Below are 22,479 nucleotides of genomic sequence, written 5' to 3' on the forward strand. Positions count from 1 at the left end.
ATATTGGTGTGCTTTAATACTTCTGTGATATTGCTGTGCTTTAATATTTCTGTGATATTGCTGTGCTTTAATACTTCTGTTATATTGCTGTGCTTTAATACTTCTGTGATATTGCTGTGCTTTAATACTTCTGTGATATTGCTGTGACAGAGTTTTGATATCGTTGTCAACTGCGTAAACCAATAGTCTGAGCTGCCACACTCCATATATTGAAGCAACAGCTATAGATGTTCATATTGTGACATAAATGACAAGTAACAAAACATGAAACAAGAGATTTTATATGAAGCTGACACGTGATAGAAAACACATGTAAAATGAAAATATGTGTGTTGGTCATCCTGGAAGGACGTAATGTATGCCAGCATACTGGATGTGACCGACGGTCCGCCGTGTTATCGTCAGTCTGAATATAACCATCGGATCAACATACCGCCAGTGTGAGCTGCTGACAAATAGCTAACATTCTAACCAATCATATCGTACCTCTTAGACATGGTGAGGAATGTGTTTCAAACATTTAAGCATCCATGTTCAAAGAAAGAGAAAATATTTAAAATTGAAAAATTAACTTCAACACATGTAAACACTGGGAACGGTTTTGATAAAAGACATGTGAGATATTGTGTCATTAGATATTTCATAGGCTAATAGAAAAACAAATATTTGTGCGCCTCCTACTTCCCCGAGGTCGCAATGTTACCTTTGGCTTAGCTCATTGAATAGGGATTCGTTAAATTCCCCGGCACACCTTTAAATGGTGGATATTATTTTCAGATGTCACTTTAACACAGCGAATGAACACACAGAGAATCGTCCCCTTTGTTTGGAGATGAGGGAAGAAGGCAACAACTGGCTTTGGTCTTGTCCACTGTAGAAAAATACATATAGAAGGCTGCATATCACTTAAGTCACATATGGAGTTCAAGAGTACGATTGTTTATCAGTTCCAGGAATGTTGATCTTTCCAAACACAATCTGATCATTTGAGACTGACTTAAGTCCAAATGACGAGCCCGACTGTGAGCGAGAGTGTTTCAGTTTGAGCTGCCCGGCTTGTTCCTGGCTATTTAGTGAGTTGAACAAAATCTTCTTTTTCGCTTCAGACGTTCGCCCGGCACGTTTAAAGATCTGGGCAATCTCCCGCCTGAATCGAGCCGAGGATATACTGTATATTAGAGGGTTTATAGCACAACTCGCCAATGGCGCAAGTTTGGCAATGTCGGCGAAAGCTTTCGTCAACGATGTCAACTGATGCTTGTAATCATCTATGAGGAATACTGCAATGCTGATATAATAGGGGAAGTAACTCACAAAGAATGCCACAGTTATGATAAAGAATAGCTTAGCTGTAGTCTTTTGAGATCTGTAGTAGTTTCCGTTTTTGGTCATGCCGATGGAAGACCTGTGGCACCCAAGGGATTCCCGCCTCTGTAGATGAACCCGAAGTGCTCTCCAGATCGAAAAGTACAGAGTCGACATGGCAACCATGATGACCATGAACACGGCACCTAGCACCCCAACATAGGCGTACACCAGGGTAGTGCCTAGTTTCTCGTCCGAGAAGAAACACCATGTGATGTTGAATAACCTACCGTCCTCGCTATAACGAGTACGTTTACTTCCAAACGTGAAGACACCAGGCACAGACACTATTAGTCCAATCGCTAGTGCGATCACCACCAGCTGACGTGTAGTGGATTCACGAATCTCATGCTTTAGTGGTCTGTGGATCTTCCTGTTTCTGTCAAAGGCAACTATTGTCAGGACCACAGCTGACGACACGGCGTTGGACATTGCTATAAACGATGTCGTCTTACACAGCGGGGCGAACGCCGAATGGCTGCCGTCTACTGTCATCACAAAAAACATCGGCACTGATACAACACAGTTGAAGAAGTCTATGGCCGCCAAGACCTTGATGAAGAAGGTAAAGTTGGAGCGTCTCCACCGGATGTGGTAGATGTACAATACGAGGCCATTTCCCACCGTACCCACCAGGAATATTATTACAAGGAAGAGTATCTCTGAGCCGTGCCATTTGAATAGTGCATGGCCGTCGTGCTTGTAGTCGTAGTCGCTGGATGAGGTGTTGTCTGACGGCAATGAGGTGGCACCGAGAGAGTCTGGAGTACTGGTGTTCATCGTCATGAATGTTTCCATTTCAATGGCAGGAATCATGATGTCCGGCTGTTCTCCAAACACGTGGTGTTATCGCATGGCCTGAAACACAAAAAAGGTGTTAAACAGACATCGTTGGTTGTATTCATACATTGCTTTTCCAGTGACACATACTGAGTGTATTGAGAGGAAATGATCACTTGTGCCATGAAACACACTCGAAGCCTATTACGTTTGACTTTAGGAAGTGTAACTGTACGTTAAGTACATAGGCTGTATATCACAGACTCAGGCCAAATATTGACAGTTATTAATTCCTCAGTAATAGGTAGATACGTCAAGGATAGGGTAATCACACGTATACACGTGGGTATGACCGAAGCGTATATATGTTCACGTCACCAGAATACTATTTATATACATATCCTGTGAAAACTATTGTACCGGACGTGTGGGCTCGTGTCTATATAGGCACCTTAACACGTATATATCAGACGCATGCACCTCGATACCAAGTTGTCGGACTCCCCGTTGTTCTTATTGCCTAAGGTTTGGTACCTCCCAGTCTCAATTAACACTGGGAGAGTCTCGGGGTGTGGGCTCCAATCCCGAATGGCATTCAACCCAACAATAATACTAGAATCTGTACTATACTGAGAATGTGTAATCCCAAATATAACATATGTAACGCAGTTTTTGATGTATTCATCCATTTTAATCTGATATTATTTAATAATTGTCCCGGTAATAGATTCATGATCATTTTATATCCTACAATGAGATTTTAAATGAACATATGTTTCTCTTAACGAGTGACTGATTATAAATTCAAGTTAGCATCATAGATTGATCACATAGCAACCACGCCAACGCAGATAGAATGCATATATGCAAAGTGCATGTGCATTCGCGCAGCACGTGTGTTAATCGTAGTCTAGTGGTTAATGCAATAATGACTCAGTTTAGGGGAAGTGAGGCTCACTCACTCACTCACTCTCACTCACTCACTCACTCAGCTGGCGACAGGTACCTTTTCACATGTACCAGTTATGTTTATAAAAGATGTAATCTTGCACGTTCATCCCAAAAAGTCTAGACAGTTCTGATATACATAGTGCGAGTTTCTTCTTTTAACAAGTAGCCAGTCCTACGTTGTCATGACAATATTGACATGCTGTGTATATCTGTGGCTGGGATTGTCCGACATACCTGGGGTAACACCTGTCACCGCTATCAACAGGACACTACCTGCAACTGGCTACCTGTGTTATATTTAGAGGTCAGCCTCCGGGAAGTGATAGACAATCGCTATAAATGAGGAAAAGAGCGATATGGCCATCAACACACGTGTTCAATACAGATGTGTCGTGTGCCATTATAACAATATCTATTACAGGTGACACGTTACTCCTCATCCCCTTTCCCCAAAGCTATCTTCACCCCAACACCAAACTTTAAAATTGCATCAGTGATGGTAATATCCTGAGGTTACTAACGACGGGACTTGATCTGCCGCCACTCCCCTATCTTCTGTACACTGTAACCACGAATCTACCTTAGATCGTTTATTACTGTTTGTGTTTTTCAGGGAGATTATACAGATACATCTCCAAGTATGAAGCACAGAGCGGGTTACTTAAGCTCAAACAGTTCGGTCCTTTTCACACATTCGACACCACTGTGGGTCATTGAAAGGATGTTATACGGACATGAAATTCAGACCTGAATACTGAATACTTTCAACGTGAGGCTTGTTTTCTAAATATAATTAAACATGATTTCACTGTCTATACAGTTTCCCTTACCTGTCTAGGTTATGCATATACCGCCGTGATACCGTCATACCTGTGGGTATTATCGTACATTCCTGCGCGTGTATACTACACGGGGTATTTGCCTGACTGAATGAACGGCTGTAGATAACGTAGCTTGCGACACCGTCACGTGACCAGTGTCGGGGACACCCGGTGATGTCAGTCATGCAGCGTGACGTCAGAATTAAACTTGGAAACAACCTCAGCATTAGTGAATGAGTTATCGCTGCGGTGGGCGACTCTAGACGACCAATCCCTAAAATTACTTTGTGTGCATATGACACCTTTAATGATCGGGTGATAAATTGACCTTTCACGGTGAACATGCTATTTCGACAAAACGTGAACAGGCAAGAAGACTTACACGGTCACGCTGACATCCTTAAATATTTCGAAGTAGGGTGGGGGGAGGTGTAAAACAAATTAGCATTATTGAAAGCACATATGATGTTCAGGGAAAATACATTTATTAGATTTGAGACCGACACAAGATCGACAAAATGTCGACAAGCGTACATCGCAGAACAAACAGAACTCGAAAATGAAAGTCTAACAGACATTGCCAAGCACACACCCATTTCAACTGGATGTAAAGTACATTTTTACGACATACGTTCCCGTTGACACGTTATGACATCGCACATGTTCTCTCTACTTATATATGCGGTGGGGTAGACAAGTGGTTAAAGCGTTCGCTCGTTACGGTGAATATCCCGGTTATATTCCCCGCATGGGTACAGTGTGTTAAGGCTATTTCTCGTGTCCCCCGCCGTGATACTGCTGGAATATTGCTAAACGCGACCTCAAACTACACTCACTCACTCACTCCTTATCGTATTGAAAATATTGAAATGACAAAATCTATCCAACTGTACCGTCTCTTATATGTGGAAAACAGTTCAACTTGTAAGATTTGGCAAGAGATTATACTGGAGTGTCTCATCATCGTTAATACGAAACAGGGTATTCGTCAGAACAAGTACCTGCTTCAGTCCCACCTGTTTATACAAGCTAGATCATATGAACTGCACATTGCACACGACTGTCCAGCGTGACGTGCTGTGACCCGGATACGATTATCTGTGTGTCATGGTTGTGTACAGCTGACTTTTGTATGAAACTGATACATCATGTCCTGTATCGCTTCCTAACAGCGGCAGGTCAAGACCTATATATTGTTGCACCACCAAACAGTTGGGTGGGGTTGGGTAAGTGCGGATGTGGGGGTGACATATTTGTGTCACTGTGCCTGTTTGACAGTAATCATGGTGACACAAGCTGACAGGTACTGACCACAACCACAATGTTTGACAGCAGCCAGGGGATACATAAGCTGACTGGTACTGACCACAACCACGATGTTTGACAGTAACCAGGGGATACACGAGCTGACTGGTACTGACCACAACCACGATGTTTGACAGTAACCAGGGGATACACAAGCTGACTGGTACTGACCACAACCACGATGTTTGACAGTAACCAGGGGATACACAAGCTGACTGGTACTGGCCACAACCACAATGTTTGACAGTAACCATGGTGACACAAGCTGACTGGTACTGACCATTCCACGATGTTTGACAGCAGCCAGGGGATACACAAGCTGACTGGTACTGACCACAACCACGATATTTGACAGTAACCAGGGGATACACAAGCTGACTGGTACTGACCACAACCACGATGTTTGACAGTAACCAGGGTATACACGAGCTGACTGGTACTGACCACAACCACGATGTTTGACAGTAACCAGGGGATACACAAGCTGACTGGTACTGACCACAACCACGATGTTTGACAGCAACCAGGGTATACACGAGCTGACTGGTACTGACCACAACCACGATGTTTGACAGTAACCAGGGGATACACAAGCTGACTGGTACTGACCACAACCACGATGTTTGACAGTAACCAGGGGATACACGAGCTGACTGGTACTGACCACAACCACGATGTTTGACAGTAACCAGGGCATACACGAGCTGACTGGTACTGACCACAACCACGACGTTTCATATAGCGTTTCCTTAAACGTTTTGTACCCATCTGAAGATCTGCAGATGTACATGGACTCGTAATTCACCATACACACATCACTTTATGTTACACATCACTGTATGTTACACATCACTTTACGTTACACATCACTGTATGTTACACATCACTTTATTTTACACATCACAGTATGTTACACATCACTTTATTTTACACATTACTTTACGTTGCACATCACTGTATGTTACACTGGTCACTTTACGTTACAAATCACTGTATGTTACACTGGTCACTTTACGTTACACATCACTGTATGTTACACTGGTCACTTACGTTACACATCACTGTATGTTACAGTGGTCACTTTACGTTACACATCACTGTATGTTACAGTCACTTTGTTCACTTGTATGTTACACATCACTGTATGTTACACTGGTCACTTTACGTTACACATCACTGTATGTTACACTGGTCACTTTACGTTACACATCACTGTATGTTACACTGGTCACTTTACGTTACACATCACTGTATGTTACACTGGTCACTTTACGTTACACATCATTGTATGTTACACTGGTCACTTTACGTTACACATCATTGTATGTTACACTGGTCACTTTACGTTACACATCACTGTATGTTACACTGGTCACTTTACGTTACACATCACTGTATGTTACACTGGTCACTTTACGTTACACATCACTGTATGTTACACTGGTCACTTTACGTTACACATCACTGTATGTTACACTGGTGTTACACATCACTGTATGTTACACTGGTCACTTTACGTTACACATCATTGTATGTTACACTGGTCACTTTACGTTACACATCATTGTATGTTACACTGGTCACTTTACGTTACACATCACTCTATGTTACACTGGTCACTTACGTTACACATCATTGTATGTTACACTGGTCATTTTATGTTACACATCACTGTATGTTACACTGGTCACTTTACGTTACACATCATTGTATGTTACACTGGTCACTTTACGTTACACATCACTGTATGTTACACTGGTCACTTTACGTTACACATCACTGTATGTTACACTGGTCACTTGACGTTACACATCACTGTATGTTACAGTGGTCACTTTACGTTACACATCACTGTATGTAACACTGGTCACTTTACGTTACACATCACTGTATGTTACACTGTATGTTACACTGGTCACTTTACGTTACACATCACTGTATATTACACTGGTCACTTTACGTTACACATCATTGTATGTTACACTGATCACTTTACGTTACACATCATTGTATGTTACACTGGTCACTTTACGTTACACATCACTGTATGTTACACTGGTCACTTTACGTTACACATCACTCTATGTTACACTGGTCACCTTACGTTACACATCATTGTATGTTACACACAGCACTTTGTGTTACACATATCACTTTAAGTCACACAGTCATCATATATAACACACCTTGATTGTTGTTGTACACATCACGCTATGTTACAGAGATCACTCTACGTTATATAGACAATATTATGTTACAAGTTTACTTTACGTAAAACATACCACTCTGTGCCACACACATCGTCTATACGCCTCATCACCATTCTCATCGGTTCCCAATTGCGCAGATAGATGCTCATGCTGTTGATCACTTGATTGTCTGGTCCAGACTCGATTATTTACAGATCGCCGCCAAAAAGCTGGAATATTGCAGAGTGCGAAAACTAAACTCACTAACTCACTCACTCAACACCATTCTATAGCTGACAGCTGGCAACGCATCACACTGTCACAAACACATGCAAAGGCTTGTAAATTGGTCGCACTAAACACGCAGGAAAATAGATAAGAGTCACAATATGGAATTCAAATGGACATGTTCTGGTCAGGAAAATCTAGAAACGCCCCTAACATGTCTACCAAACATCCTTTGTCTCCATCTTCCAAGTACTTGCCATATTGGGGATTAGATGGTCAGTAATAGTATCAGACAATATTTCCGTATGTCGTGTGTATTCGAAGACAGTGTATACTAAGTCCAGAGCTCCTGGATCGCTAAATCACTTACCCTGGTCACACGGAGACACATATCTCACACACGCTGACACCTTGTTACCTGATTCATAATCATCATAAAAGGACACAACCTTATACCTAACCCTTACATGCACACACAGCGAGATCGACCTGATCACAGTGACTTCAATGGGTACCGTTATGACGACAAGCCAGACGCACCCCAACTGCAAGACATCTACAATGCTCAAGGCAGTCAGCACACTGTTAACAGATCACTTCAACAAAGGCGACACACAACTCTCTTTAACTGCTTACTTGTATTCAAGAGTTGCATAATTGCACGTCCGAAGACCCTTGAGACATTCCTGCGGTACGTGTTTGTGGCTAAGCCTGAGGTGAAGCGGTCGCGGTAAGCGGATCCCAGACACACGTAATAGATTTAACGACTGGCAAATATACAAGCTATTTTTGTAGTTACACACTTTGAGTTTATGATTTACAAGATGCTGGACACTCTTGTTTCCACACGTTGCCATGACATCACTCACTGTGCACGAGATGTATTCCATTCTTTGAGAGCGACAGCAGTCAACTTCCTTTCAAGCATACGTCCAGGGTGATTCATGCGTGTCGTCAGTATATACACACAGCCAGCTGAGATAACAAGCATTGTAGGTGACATAAGCATGTTGAATATATCTTGCGTCAGGTGATTCATACCTCGCAGTAGCCACTGGGTAAATCTTTAATGCACGATCTGCTGAATAATAGGACAATGTCACTTGTCTTGTGGTACTTGGATACACGTCGTTCTCTCGTGAGTCCCATGGGAGATAAAGCAATAGGGTTATTCGGAAGAGGGGCGTGTCTCGTGTAAACATCTCAAGGTATATACATTTTGAATAGACAACAGCCCCACACATTAACAAACCCGAGTCTGAAAAACAAATATATTGCTTCTCATTTGATTATCTCACATATACTTCCAAGAATGGGTGCTTGTATTGCTAGATTTAATAAATAAATACAAAAAGGTCGGTTGTATGATTCCTTGTGTATCAAACATAAACATGTGTTTATGAATTAATGTAAACAAAGGCAACTGTCATCAGTCAATTTCACCCAAGACAGTCTGCATCAAATACCATGTTCGGATGTCCTACAGGTTACGGCATCGGCCTACTACGTACTGGCACGGTAATCTGGACACATCGTACGTCAGTCACAACGCTTTCTGGTAACACCAAAAACATCTCACAGATCTGTGTCGTCAATTATACACAAACACATTTAAACGTGTTGATTATATACACATAGTATTTACCTTTACTAAATGGGGACAGAGCTGTAAACACCTGACACCATGGATCCCAGACAGACCAACTCCAAGTCGCAAGTACGTGTGTCAAGCATAAACTCGCTTCGCGTGCACAAGCCAGGCGCTACATCCGGGTCACGTGGTCACAGTGAATGGTCTCTATTCTCTAATACCTTCCAATACAGGATCCGGGCATGTTTCTGTCACGTGTGTAGATATTTACATATTTCCTGTACATCCTGTTATCTAACCACGAATTATGTGAAAGTTGGAAACATTATACCCGCAAGCCGGATTCATTTCGACAGATAATGTTGTTTATAAAGTTTGACCAATTCGATAATGTTTCAGGTAATTGTTTGGGGGGTTTTTTATCTTCGTCCTCTCTCCTCGTCTTCGAAGTGGCATGTTCCATCTTACATATTTCTAAAGTGACGAATATGTGAAGGTCAAGCAGTTCTGCAGGAGAGATGAAATTAGCAACCAAGATTCCTCCAGTCTCAACCTAACACCCTTAACATCTAACACCTTTAACATCTAACACCTTTAACATCTAACACCTTTAACATCTAACACCTTTAACATCGACTCTGGTTCATGTTTGTTTGTTCATTCATTCGTTGTTTGTTGAACGCCACACACGACGGTGGATCTGACAATCTGACAACCTGACAATCTGACAACCTGACAACCCGCAGGCTGACATCATGAGCACGGATCCACGAGGACATGCAATCCCCACAGAGCCTGACTACTCGATGCATGTAGTGGCCGTTCGAGGGTTGGTTTGCTGGGGGCTGTGCTTACCGCTAAACCTGTTTGTACAATAGGGAGTTAGTTTGTTGTGCTAAATGATTAGAGTAAGCCAGTGCGGTTTTAGGAGTCTCGAAGTAGCACGTTATAACAGTGATATGACGGCGTCGTAGCGACATGTATGTAGACAGCTCGAAGTAGAGTTTATATTTAGATTAGAAACCTGCGAGTAGGAAATGTGAAACCCACGAGTAGGGATGTGAAACCCACGATTAGGGATGTGAAGCCCACGATAAGGGATGTGAAGCCCATGATTAGGGGGATCTGAAATCCACGAATGGGGGATGTGAAACTTACGATTAGGGGGATGTGAAACCCACGAGTGTGTGTGTGTGTGAAGAGGGGTGAAACCCACGATTAGGGATGTGAAAACCTCGAGTTGGGGGGATGTGAAGCCCACGAGTAGGAGATGTGAAATCCACGATTAGGGATGTGAAGCCCACGATTGGGGATGTGAAACCCACGATTTGGGATGTAAAACCCACGATTGGGATGTGAAACCCACGATTAGGGATGTAAAACCCACGATAAGGGGATGTGAAACCAACGATTAGGATGTTTAGCCCACGATTAGGATGTGAAACCCACGATAAGGGACGTAAAACCCACGATTAGGATGTGAAACCCACGATTAGGGATGTAAAACCAACGATAAGGGGATGTGAAACCCACGATAAGGGGTAGTTAAGCCCACGATTGGGGAATGTGAAACCCACGATTAGGGGATGTGAAACCCACGATTAGGGATGTGAAGCCCACGATAAGGGGATGTGAAGCCCACGATTAGGGGGGTGTGAAACCCGCGAGTGGGGGATGTGAAACCCACGATTGGGGATGTGAAACCCACGATGAGGGATGTGAAACCCATGAGTAGGGGATGTGAAGTCAACGATTAGGGAATGTGAAACCTACGATCAGGGAGATGTGAAACCCACGATTAGGGGATGTGAAACCCACGATTAGGGGATGTTAAACCCACGATTGGGGGGTGTGAAACCCACGATCAGGGGGATGTGAAACCCATGAGTGGGGGATGAAAACCCACGATTAGGGGATGTTAAACCCCTGATTAGGGGATGTGAAACCCACGATTAGGGGATGTGAAACCCACGATTAGGAGATGGGAATTCGGTCTAAAGATGTTGGAAATTTGGTGAAACTCGACCTAGAAACACGGCCACAACCTACGTAACGGTGACGTCGGTGGGCCGCCACTGCCGTGGCTCCTGTCTACCTGTACGAGTTGACAAACGCACCTACAGGGTGTACCACAAGTTTGTATCATTCTTATCACATTGGCTAACAGCACCTGACCAACAACGGAACTAGTATAACCTGGTGATACCAATATATTGTTACTTATCACATCGGCAGTCTGTGTAGGCACTGCGAAAACTTCGTTCCAGTTGTTATTACAGGAACTGATAGAAAGGGAATAAACCGAAATGTATTGATTTATTAATTAGCACTTGTCAGTTGTTACAGTCCACAACAAGTTGTTATTTGTGATCGCTGAGCCAACAACCTACTCATTACACAGTCATATTAAGCATGTGCCCATATTCCCAGGACGCCAGTGACACGCGAAGTCAGCTGATACACCGTGTTGTATGGACCAATTATAGTCCAGTCATTCTACGACCTAAAAGGCTGAACCTTAAATAAATTGCAACAAATGCAAACTTTTTGGGGTTTTTTTACTCTAGAAAGGTTGCTTAAGAACATACAAAAAGTATAGAAAAGTGTAATGAACAGAAGTCCGCAGTCTAAACTACCAGTTGTCCGACTCCCATTGTTTTTTTGTGGAAGCCGCGGTGGCTGAGCGGCTCAGGCGGCTGACTTTGTGTGCTGGCTATTAGGTGCCTGACTCTGAGGGTGTGGGTACGAATCCCGGATTGGACTCAACCCAACAAAAGTACTAGACTTTGTACTTTACTAGGAAAGTGTAATCCCAAATATAACTTTTGTTCGTTATAGGTGAAGACATGGACCTGGTGGGACATTGTATCACAGCGGGGCGGTGTGTGTGGCTCATGCTATCGCCCATTGGTACAACAGGCAAAGACACGTCTGTTTACATGCATATCGGGATCTTTGGGGTTTCAAAGGGATAATCTTCTTGCATCTGAATCATTTTGGGATGTACTTCCACATTTAACTCGTGATATAATTGAAATATTGTTCAGAGGGACGTCAAACACAACTCACTAAGAACTTTCAGCGGTGACTCACATGTAGCGTTGACCCACATGTAGGTCAAAGTCAGTATGAGGAATACCATCAGCTGTTCTCGAGCAACAACATCCAAACACTAAGGATTTGAAGGTACCAAATATCAACCTTCTAACAACGGTAATACATTGTCGCCAGGCTGTTTGGATGGCATACAGGATTAGTATATTTGTACTCGTGTACAACAAATGGTGGTTTTATTTCACTAATTAGCTGACATGTTGTGTTGAAAGTGTGGGTATTTACCTACAGCGAGCTGCCCCACACAGCACACGTATCTGGTACACTCGCCGGTACAGGGATGAGGTTACACTCGCCGGTACAGGGATGAGGTGGGGGGCACTTAGTTATCAGTTATACGAAGGAACGCTGGAAGATCATTATCAAGTCTGCTTTATTAGCTAATAGGTATATGATTATGATTGATGAGCGTACAAAGTGGGTATGAAAGTGGGTGAAGATGCCTTTCCTATTGGACACTACGGACTGAGGTCGATGTACAAGGGTTGACGGGGGATGTGGGGTTATTGAGGGAGGGTTTTTTATCGTCATTACCAATGGAACCAACGAAAGCACAGAAGGTGCTGCATGTTGCAATTAGAATTATAAAAGTCCAGATATTGCATTATCGTGTGTGTAATTGGCATGCAATGATGGGCGTGTTTGCAAAACACAAGCATAATTGTATATTAATATAGGGTGAATTTACAAATTGGGAAGTTATTAGCAATTATGAAAATCGGTGCAAACATATTTCATGAACACCGTAGATGACAGAGGAAATATACTTACATATACTTCCTGATACACCTGGTATATATGTCATGAAATTATATCCTTGCTCAAACGTGTCAAGTCACAGGATGTCGCAGATATATGCAAACTAGCTAGATATTAGCCCGTTCACGAAGCGCACACGTGTAAACGGATATCACAGATAGGCGTAGCCTAGGTTCGTATTGCCTGTTCACACAACTCACACAGGTCACACGTGTCAAGTCCAAGGATGTCACAGACATACCTGGACTCAAGACGTATTTCCTGGTTACTCAAGATGTATGAAATTATAGCTTGGAAAAGACACATGTTTAGATATAAGCGAAGAGAGATCATATCACTTCACGATAACATGGTCATGAGTTCATAAAGAGGATGTAAGTTTTAGACGCCACTCACATTACCTCAAGCATGTATAAACACTGACATGAACATGTCTCTAATCACATAGGGAAGGTTCGTGGGTGTACCTGAACCATGGTGTACACACGTAACTACAGGTACACAATAGGATGACGCACAATTAAATGATTTTTCTTTCCATCCGAATCTAATTTGCTCATACTTTGTGTAGAAGCCACTTACCCGTGTAGTCCGGCTACAGTCGTGGTTCAGTCCTCCACCGTCAGATACATATGATGGTTCTGTAATTCCGTCAGATCCCACTGACGATATAGCGTCATATTCACCATTAGGACATCGCTGCCCAGCGTGTTAGCACAGAGCCATTAGCTACCGTCACAAGGGTGTTATTGAATAACGGCAAACAGTGGGAATACCGTGTTATTCACATCAGTCGTGTTCTACAGATTACCTTCAATTAAAGCTCATCTGTGATGTTCTATCACATGAAAAGGTCACTTGTTGTGATGTGTTCCAGGGACTTTTATAAATGATGAATCCAAAGCTACTTAAGTGTCCAGCGATTAGACTTTTATAGTCTAAATGAGGGGCTAAAAATGGCTCGTTGAAAATCAGTAACTGTTGTATTAAAGGTTTAGCTTCACTGTCCTCAGACAATCTGGTAACACTTAACAGACAAGCTTCAAGCCCCACAAGCGGCCGTTATCCTCACGAACGTAGGAAACTGTATGCACCATTGATGCCATGGGAAGGTGTTATCGTCGCCTCGGAAGCCAGAATGGTCAAGTCCAAAATATTCGACTGCAGCACATCTCAGGTCTCAGACTCAGCAGCCACCTTACAGTACCGGCAGCCCGGCACCATCATCACCAACCCATGGATCATATAGTAGTGTACCAAACCAGGCTACACAAGATGACTACAGAACAAGGCTTACAATCACGTACAGCCCCACACAATCACGTTCCTCTCGCAGGACCTATGAAACATGCAGGGCTTATGAGCTGAACTTTAAGGAGGAGCTGGAGTACAGAGGCGGGTGATGTGTAGATTTAAATGACTCCTATGATGAATGACCCTTTAACTGGATCAGGCCTCACAGATTTATTATCCAACCCACGTTTGAGGACCTTCAGACTTGTAAGTGTTCAAATCACTGGTCACGATGTGGAGTAATCCCTTCATCCGCCGATGCTACAGGGCGGTGTTTATGGCGGCCACATACTTCACATACTCGCACTACAAACCTAATAATACAGTGTCGTGGGGAGAGTACGTCACTTAATGAATGCATCGTCCCAATCAGAACTAACATCACTGGGTAGTTTGTGGGATGTTGAAAGACAACATCGTGTCCCTGAACGTGTGTGGGTGAAGGGTTGTGGGGTGTATTGATTCCGTGTGGGAGAACAAAGGCTGCTTCAAGGTACCACATCTGGAGGTGTTCACTACGAGTAGCATTACCACACACACACATTGTGTTGTTGTCGGAATATTGCTAAAAGTGCAGTAAAACAACACTCATTGACTCATATGGCATGTACCATGTACCACTACATGTCGTAGAGTACATTGGCAGGTACCCCTACATGTCGAACAGTACAATGTCATGTACCATGTACCACTACATGTCGTAGAGTACATTGGCAGGTACCCCTACATGTCGTACAGTACAATGTCATGTACCATGTACCACTACATGTCGTACAGTACAATGTCATGTACCATATTCCACTACATGTTGTACAGTACAATGTCAGGTACCACTATATGTCGTACAGTACAATGTCATGTAACACTACATGTCGTACAGTACAATGGCATGTACCATGTACCACTATATGTCATAGGGTACAATGTCATGTACCACTACATGTCGTACAGTACATTGGCAGGTACCATGTACCACTACATGTCGTACAGTACAATGTCATGTACCACTACATGTCGTACAGTACAAAGTCATGTACCATGTACCACTATATGTCATACAGTACAATGTCATGTACCACTACTTGTCGTACAGTACAATGTCATGTACCACTCAGAGGCCCAGATAAGCTGCGTATCCGGGTAAAATACGCATAGAAAATTTCCAATTACGCATTGAAAAATAATTGCTGCGCACCAATTACGCACTGTTAGATACGCAAAGAGTTTAAAACAAATGCGTACGGAATATACTTATAAAAATCGCTTGCGTAATGAAAAAGACATCGATTGCTATCAATTTGTACTGTTAGTATAGGACAAGTGTTGTACTGTCAGTATAGGATAACTGATTTTTTATGAAATCATTTCCATTATATTTAAGTTGGGTTTGAGTAGGTATCACATAAGGCAGAACATACCTGCTTAGTAAACTTACTCAATGACACAATACTTAGGTGTGTAAAATGACTGAAATACGCACATATTTGAAAGCAGTGGGTAACGGAAAATGAAATACTCACTCAACATTCATAATATCCACTCCAAAAAAATACAGTGGGTACAGTACCCACATTAGCTATATCTTATCTGGAGCTCTGGAGCTCTGTACCACTACATGTCGTACAGTACAATGTCATGTACCATGTACCACTACATGTCATACAGTACAATATCATGTACCACTACATGTCGTACAGTACATTGGCAGGTACCATGTACCACTACATGTCGTACAGTACAATCTCATGTACCACTAAATGTCGAACATAACCGTCATGTACTACTAGTTGTAGTAGTAGTGGTAGTAATAGTAGCAGCAGCAGCAGCAGTAGCAGTAGCAGTAGTAGTAGTAGTGGCGGTGGTAGTAGTAGTAGAATAGTAGTAGTTGTAGTAGAAACGTGTTGACTGTGTTTTGTGGATAGTTTTGAGTATTCAAGTAGAATATTCTACAGTCCATGACGTCAATTCCATCCTCAGTGGCAGCATCAAGTTAGAGTGTCCCGGTATTACTGGGGACGTGGATAAACATTCCGTAATGTGGGCAGCAGTCACACAACGCAGGTGACCTACGCTGGATTACCACCAAATAAATCTCCACGTGAACAGCTTGTAACACAATCTATGGTATAACGGTTTTTATCACCAGTCTGCCCCAGGCGACGCAATCCAATATGGGTGAAGTATGTAGGATGTTGTTAAACAAAATGATTTTATCGGAACTTTATAATGAAACACAAGTGAAAAACACTTTTTGTCCGAATGTAAATCACCACACACACTGGTTCATGTTGCGTGTAATTCAGAGATAAGCTGTGGGCCAGAGAACATTGGATTGCAGTAATACAATAACGTAGGTGGTGGGAAATGTGGACAGTATCACCCACGACATTACATTTCACCTGACGCACAAAATGAAAAGACGAATACACTGCGATGACATCATATGAAGTATGACATCACTTGGGGCAAAGGAACTGAAAGAGTATTCTGATTATTTTTACTCCAAAACTGTACACGATAAGATGTCTCCACATATAATGTACTATCAAAATGCACTTGCCAGAATATTATATCAACTACATAACGTTTGTATACTGGTACATCATAGACACAAATTAACAGAAATGTAGATTAAGTCACCGTTACTGTACCCATGTTCACATAACACGTAGACAGGCAGGTGTTAAAGATTAATATATCGCTCTCGTCAACTTGTAATACCTCCACTTGTACAAAGGTATACATACCCCCTTGCCTGTATCTACCTAAATATATCTACATGCATTATGTCGATGTTGTTGATATTATCTTGTTTGTTGTTTTACGCCGCAAGTTTTCAGTGTAGGGATCGCAGATTTGGAGTTGATGCGATCACATTATCTGTGTTTGACTGTTCGGGAGTCTGATAGTGTGAAACAACTTCGTTTCGGTATATTCCAACCACGGTCCCAAAAGACTGACTCACTTTAACGATTATACAGTAAATATACTGTGCATTGTTTTTATCGAACGTTGTAAACTAATATATTATATATCAAAAGGAAAACAGAAGAATTATGTCGTTATGTATTATTCATCTTTATGAAAAGATTTGCATACAAAATGGCACACATCGTTTGTAGCTCTTGTTCGAGCGTGTTTCAATCCTAACTACATGTAGTAGTTATTGCAAAAGTCAATTGACCTTGACCTGCAGCTCTGTGGCAGCTGGTGGAGAAGGTTGAATAATTTGTTGATTGAAAATTCCTTGTAATCAGGTCATCAGAAATAGTTCCCCCCCCCCCCTCTCTCTCCACGTCGTTAGTGTATAATGTACGGCAGACGCCCAGCGGCGCTTGTAATCCTATCTTACTTAATTGAATCTATGTCCTATAGTGGAACTGTGACGTCACATATACAGCAACAGATGATTGTGGACGTGGTTATAAACTCCAACTACACTATAACTGTGTTTTATGCAAACACTTCCTATTCATGTAGACGTTTCTGCGATAGATGTCAAACTAGTGGCGTCACTATGTGCCCTTTCTGCTGAACCAAACCGACTGGATCACCTTCAGACCGCCGTCATTCAGCTGGAATATTGGCGAGTGCGCGTTATACATCAAATAGCACCATACGTAGCCCCATAGTTGATGTGAATACTTGCATGTTGTTTTAAGGCACAGTAAGTAATATCCAAACAGTATGACGACGTCCTGGACATTTGGTGTAACAAACGAATTGTTTCACCACGTCGTTCTGTTAAGTTGACACCAACAACGTCACCGAGCCTAACAACCCCATGTATATCAGCTGACGACCGTTTAACTGACTGACTGAGTTTGGTTTTACGCCGCTTTTAGCAATACTCCAGCAATATCACTGCGGGGGACTCCAGAAATGGGCTTCACTCATTGTACCCATGTGGGGATTCGAACCCGGGTCTTCGGCTACTAGACTACCCCACCGCCCCGGGGACAGCTTAACACTGGGGCTTCCAACGGCGGTTGATGAGGATGTGATGTTCTAATCAAACTCCGGATATGAAATAAATCATGACGTCAGCCACTATGTTCGAAAGTCAGTTTAGTTGTTGACAATCAAGTTAACTATCATGCACATATTCACTGCTGACAATTTTCAACATTTTCGACCTCCTTAGAAATCATTTGTATATCTCCACCAGGGCTATGTCGAGAGAGATTTAAAGCAAGTAGACTACTTTCATTTTGTGTGGCACATCATCAATATAAAAATCAATTTCCCTCATCAATGATGAAGGCTTCCAACACATGAATGATCCAGGTGTAATGTAATACGCCATTATCGGACGTCGTTGAGCGTCGGCTCAACTCACGTTTCTGCCGGCCTCGTCCCCAAAGTGGTCATCATTAACTTGACAGCAAAAGTCACGTGAACAATCATAAAAAAGACGATTCTTTAAACACTCTACATCAATACATTATTCATTGCGTGGGACATTAGATACATCGACACTCTCGTTCGTTAGGCCTTCATAATGGTTAGTTCATTAATGATCTATCACATCTGAGAGGGATTCATATTTCAGCGTTGCATTGTCACTTTGTCGTTTGCTGATCGACATCTCGATAATTCGCCTTTGAATACTTGACGCAAGCATTGCTCATAACACTACCTGATTGACACTAACGCTGTCTATTTCTGTGTTTAAAACACATCGATGTCTTTCAAGGCCGCCATTTGCTCGTGATGAAAGGTCTGAACGGATAGGTGTGGCTACAGTATCGAACATTTCATCGTGCTTGAGAATAAATTGCTGACAAATACTACCTAGAACATCCTGGTTACTAATGGCTTACTAAGGGCAGCATGCTTCGGTACTCACACTGTCGTTCATCATCATCATCATCATCATCATCATCATCATCATCATCATCACCACCATCACCATCACTTTTCACAATATCACATAATACGTTCTGCATAGGCTTTGTTTGCATTCCCAAACCAAGCCCCTCCCCTGTGCTGAACTTTGAAGTCTCTGAAGCTCACCTGCCCTCTGTGTAATGACTGTTATCTTCACGCCGATCTATCGTCAGTTTGACAACAGCTGACCAGTTAGGTGTTAGATTCCAGATGCCATGTGTTCATTTAGTAAGGGAGCATGGTAGGAAGTACAATGATGTATAACAGCTCAGTGACGTTAGATAAAGATGTTACAGGCCACAACACCAAAACACGAGATATAAAGACTAATCTATAAAACGGTTAGATTGTAAACACTGGCCAGTGACAGTAAAGGCAGGATAGCTTTATGTGGCATTTGACAGCGGTATAAGTGTGTATCACAACAGAATGATACAATTGTCATCCATGACAATATGTTGCCTTAATTGTTGCCTACTGAATAGGTCCAGAATGATCAGACTTCAGCAGAATTGCAACCGACTGTCTACATTAGCCATTTTGACAGTATACGTGGGGACCGACTGGGTGTTGCTGTTTGTCGATATATGTACCCCTAGTATTTATTTGTATGCAAACATACATTGTGGCGTGACCCTGTTGACCAGTGCATGGCCAGTGAGAGACAAAGCCTGGCTGCGGCCACATAAAACTCCGTCCTTCAGTTACATCGATCCAATATGAAGTCTACAAACACAATCAAACAGTGACTCTGTCCCTCCATTCAAGGTACCAACCATGTGTACACATCTTCCATCACAAGTATGACTTTGATGTCGACGCAGTCAAGTTGATTTATCGACGACGACAACGTTTCAAAGTGCTCGTGTGATTGGTTTACTTCATTGCCTCAGCAACACCACTTGTACTTGTAAGTGTCACCGCAAATCCCGCCTCGACAAGAACTGGTGATTGATGAACACTTTACTCCATCTTTAAGTGGCAAAAAGTCACATACACTAAAGACCAAGGGAGAATTCATTTATCTGGCGTGTACTGGACGTTGATATAACCCAACAGCTACCATTCCTCCATGACCTTCTCCCGTCTACATAGATGTCTTGGTTAACTGTCGTCGTTGTCGTCGTCTTAATGTCTAATAGTCTTTAATGTCTAATAGAGATGATAGCATAGTCGTCCACGTCGATATCTTATAGAGATGTGAAAACTTCGGCGTCAACATGAATGTCTTGTACAGGTGTTAACCCCTTCGTTGTCCGCGTCCATGTATTGTAACGATGTGATCATTGACGTCGCCTACGTTTAGTCATTGGGATGTTACAGTTGCCGTCATCTACGGGGATGCCTTGTAAAGATGGACGCAGCTCTGCACAGCAATGACTTAGACGACTAGGTTAAATCCCATGTGAACTTATCAAACAGACAATTACTTCAATCATGTATGCCGGCCGGGGATTATATTACAATTAAGTTACGTTATCATTACATCCCAAATTTATCATCCAAAACTGTGTTCCACAGTAGATATCGCTTGTGTGAGATCAGACGATATCTCCTAGGAGATATTGTTCTGACAGTAGATTTTGTACAATGCCCTGACAATGCTATGACGTCATGAACTTGTTGGCGTCACAATGTTATTACATCGCTGCACTGCAAATCTATTGGCAGTTCTGTGTTCAGAGACGTACATTTTTCATTGAAAACTAATGAAGAGTGATTTTTGATGATGAATAGAATCTCACCCTCGTGTCTTCTGATATCAAATATATCAACACTAGTAGATAAAAGTAAAAATATCCTCGGCAAGCCTTCGATATTTGTTACTTTATCAACTCGTGGTGATATATTTGATATCAAAAGACACTCGGGTGAGATTCTCTATATGTCATATATGAAGATATGAGATCATTCCTAACGCTTAGGATGACACATGAACGATAGTACTCACGTTCTGAAGATGCCACACCCCTCCAGTACAAGTGCGTCTAATCAAACCATAATCCTCAATCATATTCCCCCAACCCCCATCGCTGTCTACCCCACCCTCCAGTTACCACCCCCCCGACAACCACCGCCGTCTACTCAATCTAAGAAACCTAGAATAAAAGCGTAGGCGATCTAGAACTACGTTTACATCAACTTTATGCATGCTAAGGAATTATCAATGTTATTATCCGTGACAGGAATGACATTAATCGTACAAGAAAGTTATGCAGTGCCGCGTCTTATGGTTCTAGTAAACAAAGGTGAAGCTGACAATCTGATAACCGCCTTGCACTGATGTCTGTCCAGACTGACATCCTCGTGAATCCCAGCATTCAGCCCAGCTGGGAGATCCTTTGATGTCTTAGATCAAGGCCATCTTTATGCATGACAATGTTCATCTGCCTCCGATAGTCTGCGACTGGATAATTGAACTGGAGGCTTGCCTCTATGTTGACCAACATGTTGTGCTATGCCGGAACATGGTACAGGCAAACCATCGAAGAGGGAGAAAGAATTCATTAATGTTATATGACGAAAACTAGCGCTCATGTCCACACCATGTACACCTCACAGCCGTCATGCAACACTCCAGCAGCGAAACTGCCGTCCCTTGAGCCCATGACATACCCACTTCCAGCTTTAGCTAAAGCTTGTGCAATGATCAAAGCAGTATAGATTAGTGGTGGTCCGATTAATTGAAATAATCGAAGATTGGTCGCAGTGACTAAACGACCAAGCAATCGATCATGTTTTCTCATAATCGAACACAAACACTTGTTTTCATTAACAGTATTTTTCACTAGGTTGGTTTTGTCTGTTACATTTCATAAGCACTACAAGCTCGTTCCAAGTCATGATTGAATTTATCTTCAAGACTCTAAGAAATTAATGTTCCTCCATACTAGTCATCCTTTAAAGATGTGAAATTTTGCCAAACCCCAAAGAACTACATGTGTTTTTCCATATTTTTTTGTGCATTAACAAATTTCATAAATGACGCTAACCAATTATTTTCGATGATTGATCGGTTGTAATGAACCAATCATCAATTATGAGATTTTAACCAATTCCCAACACTAGTATAGATGTCATCTTAATCAACAGTGTGGACATTTCGAGTCTTTTTCTCCTTTTTTGTCAGGTAAACGAAATGTCAAGGTATAGCACAGGACATTCAACAAAAATGAAGTTGAAATCTATATGG

General features: G+C 42.2%; 1 protein-coding gene across 10 annotated transcripts in view; it reads right to left on the minus strand.

The window, feature by feature from the left end:
* Positions 1-265: 265 nt before the first annotated feature.
* LOC124292169 (melanopsin-like) overlaps positions 266-22,479 on the minus strand; it is a 59,332-nt gene continuing 37,118 nt past the window's right edge. For 5 of the 10 annotated variants that reach the window (XM_046729221.1, XM_046729215.1, XM_046729217.1 and 2 more), the window contains one exon: positions 266-2,223. In XM_046729221.1, coding sequence (XP_046585177.1) covers positions 925-2,181 — 1,257 coding nt within the window. In that variant the 5' untranslated portion in view covers positions 2,182-2,223 and the 3' untranslated portion in view covers positions 266-924. Of the gene's footprint in view, positions 2,224-3,926; positions 4,068-8,508; positions 8,533-8,680; positions 8,898-9,284; positions 9,419-13,685; positions 13,708-22,479 lie in introns of those variants that run through there. The other 5 variants (XM_046729216.1, XM_046729223.1, XM_046729214.1 and 2 more) reach the window with 5 other exon arrangements.

This window comes from Haliotis rubra, unplaced genomic scaffold (genome assembly GCF_003918875.1).
Source record: "Haliotis rubra isolate DU_JTF1 unplaced genomic scaffold, ASM391887v1 Scf51, whole genome shotgun sequence".
NCBI classification, from domain to species: Eukaryota; Metazoa; Mollusca; class Gastropoda; order Lepetellida; family Haliotidae; genus Haliotis; species Haliotis rubra.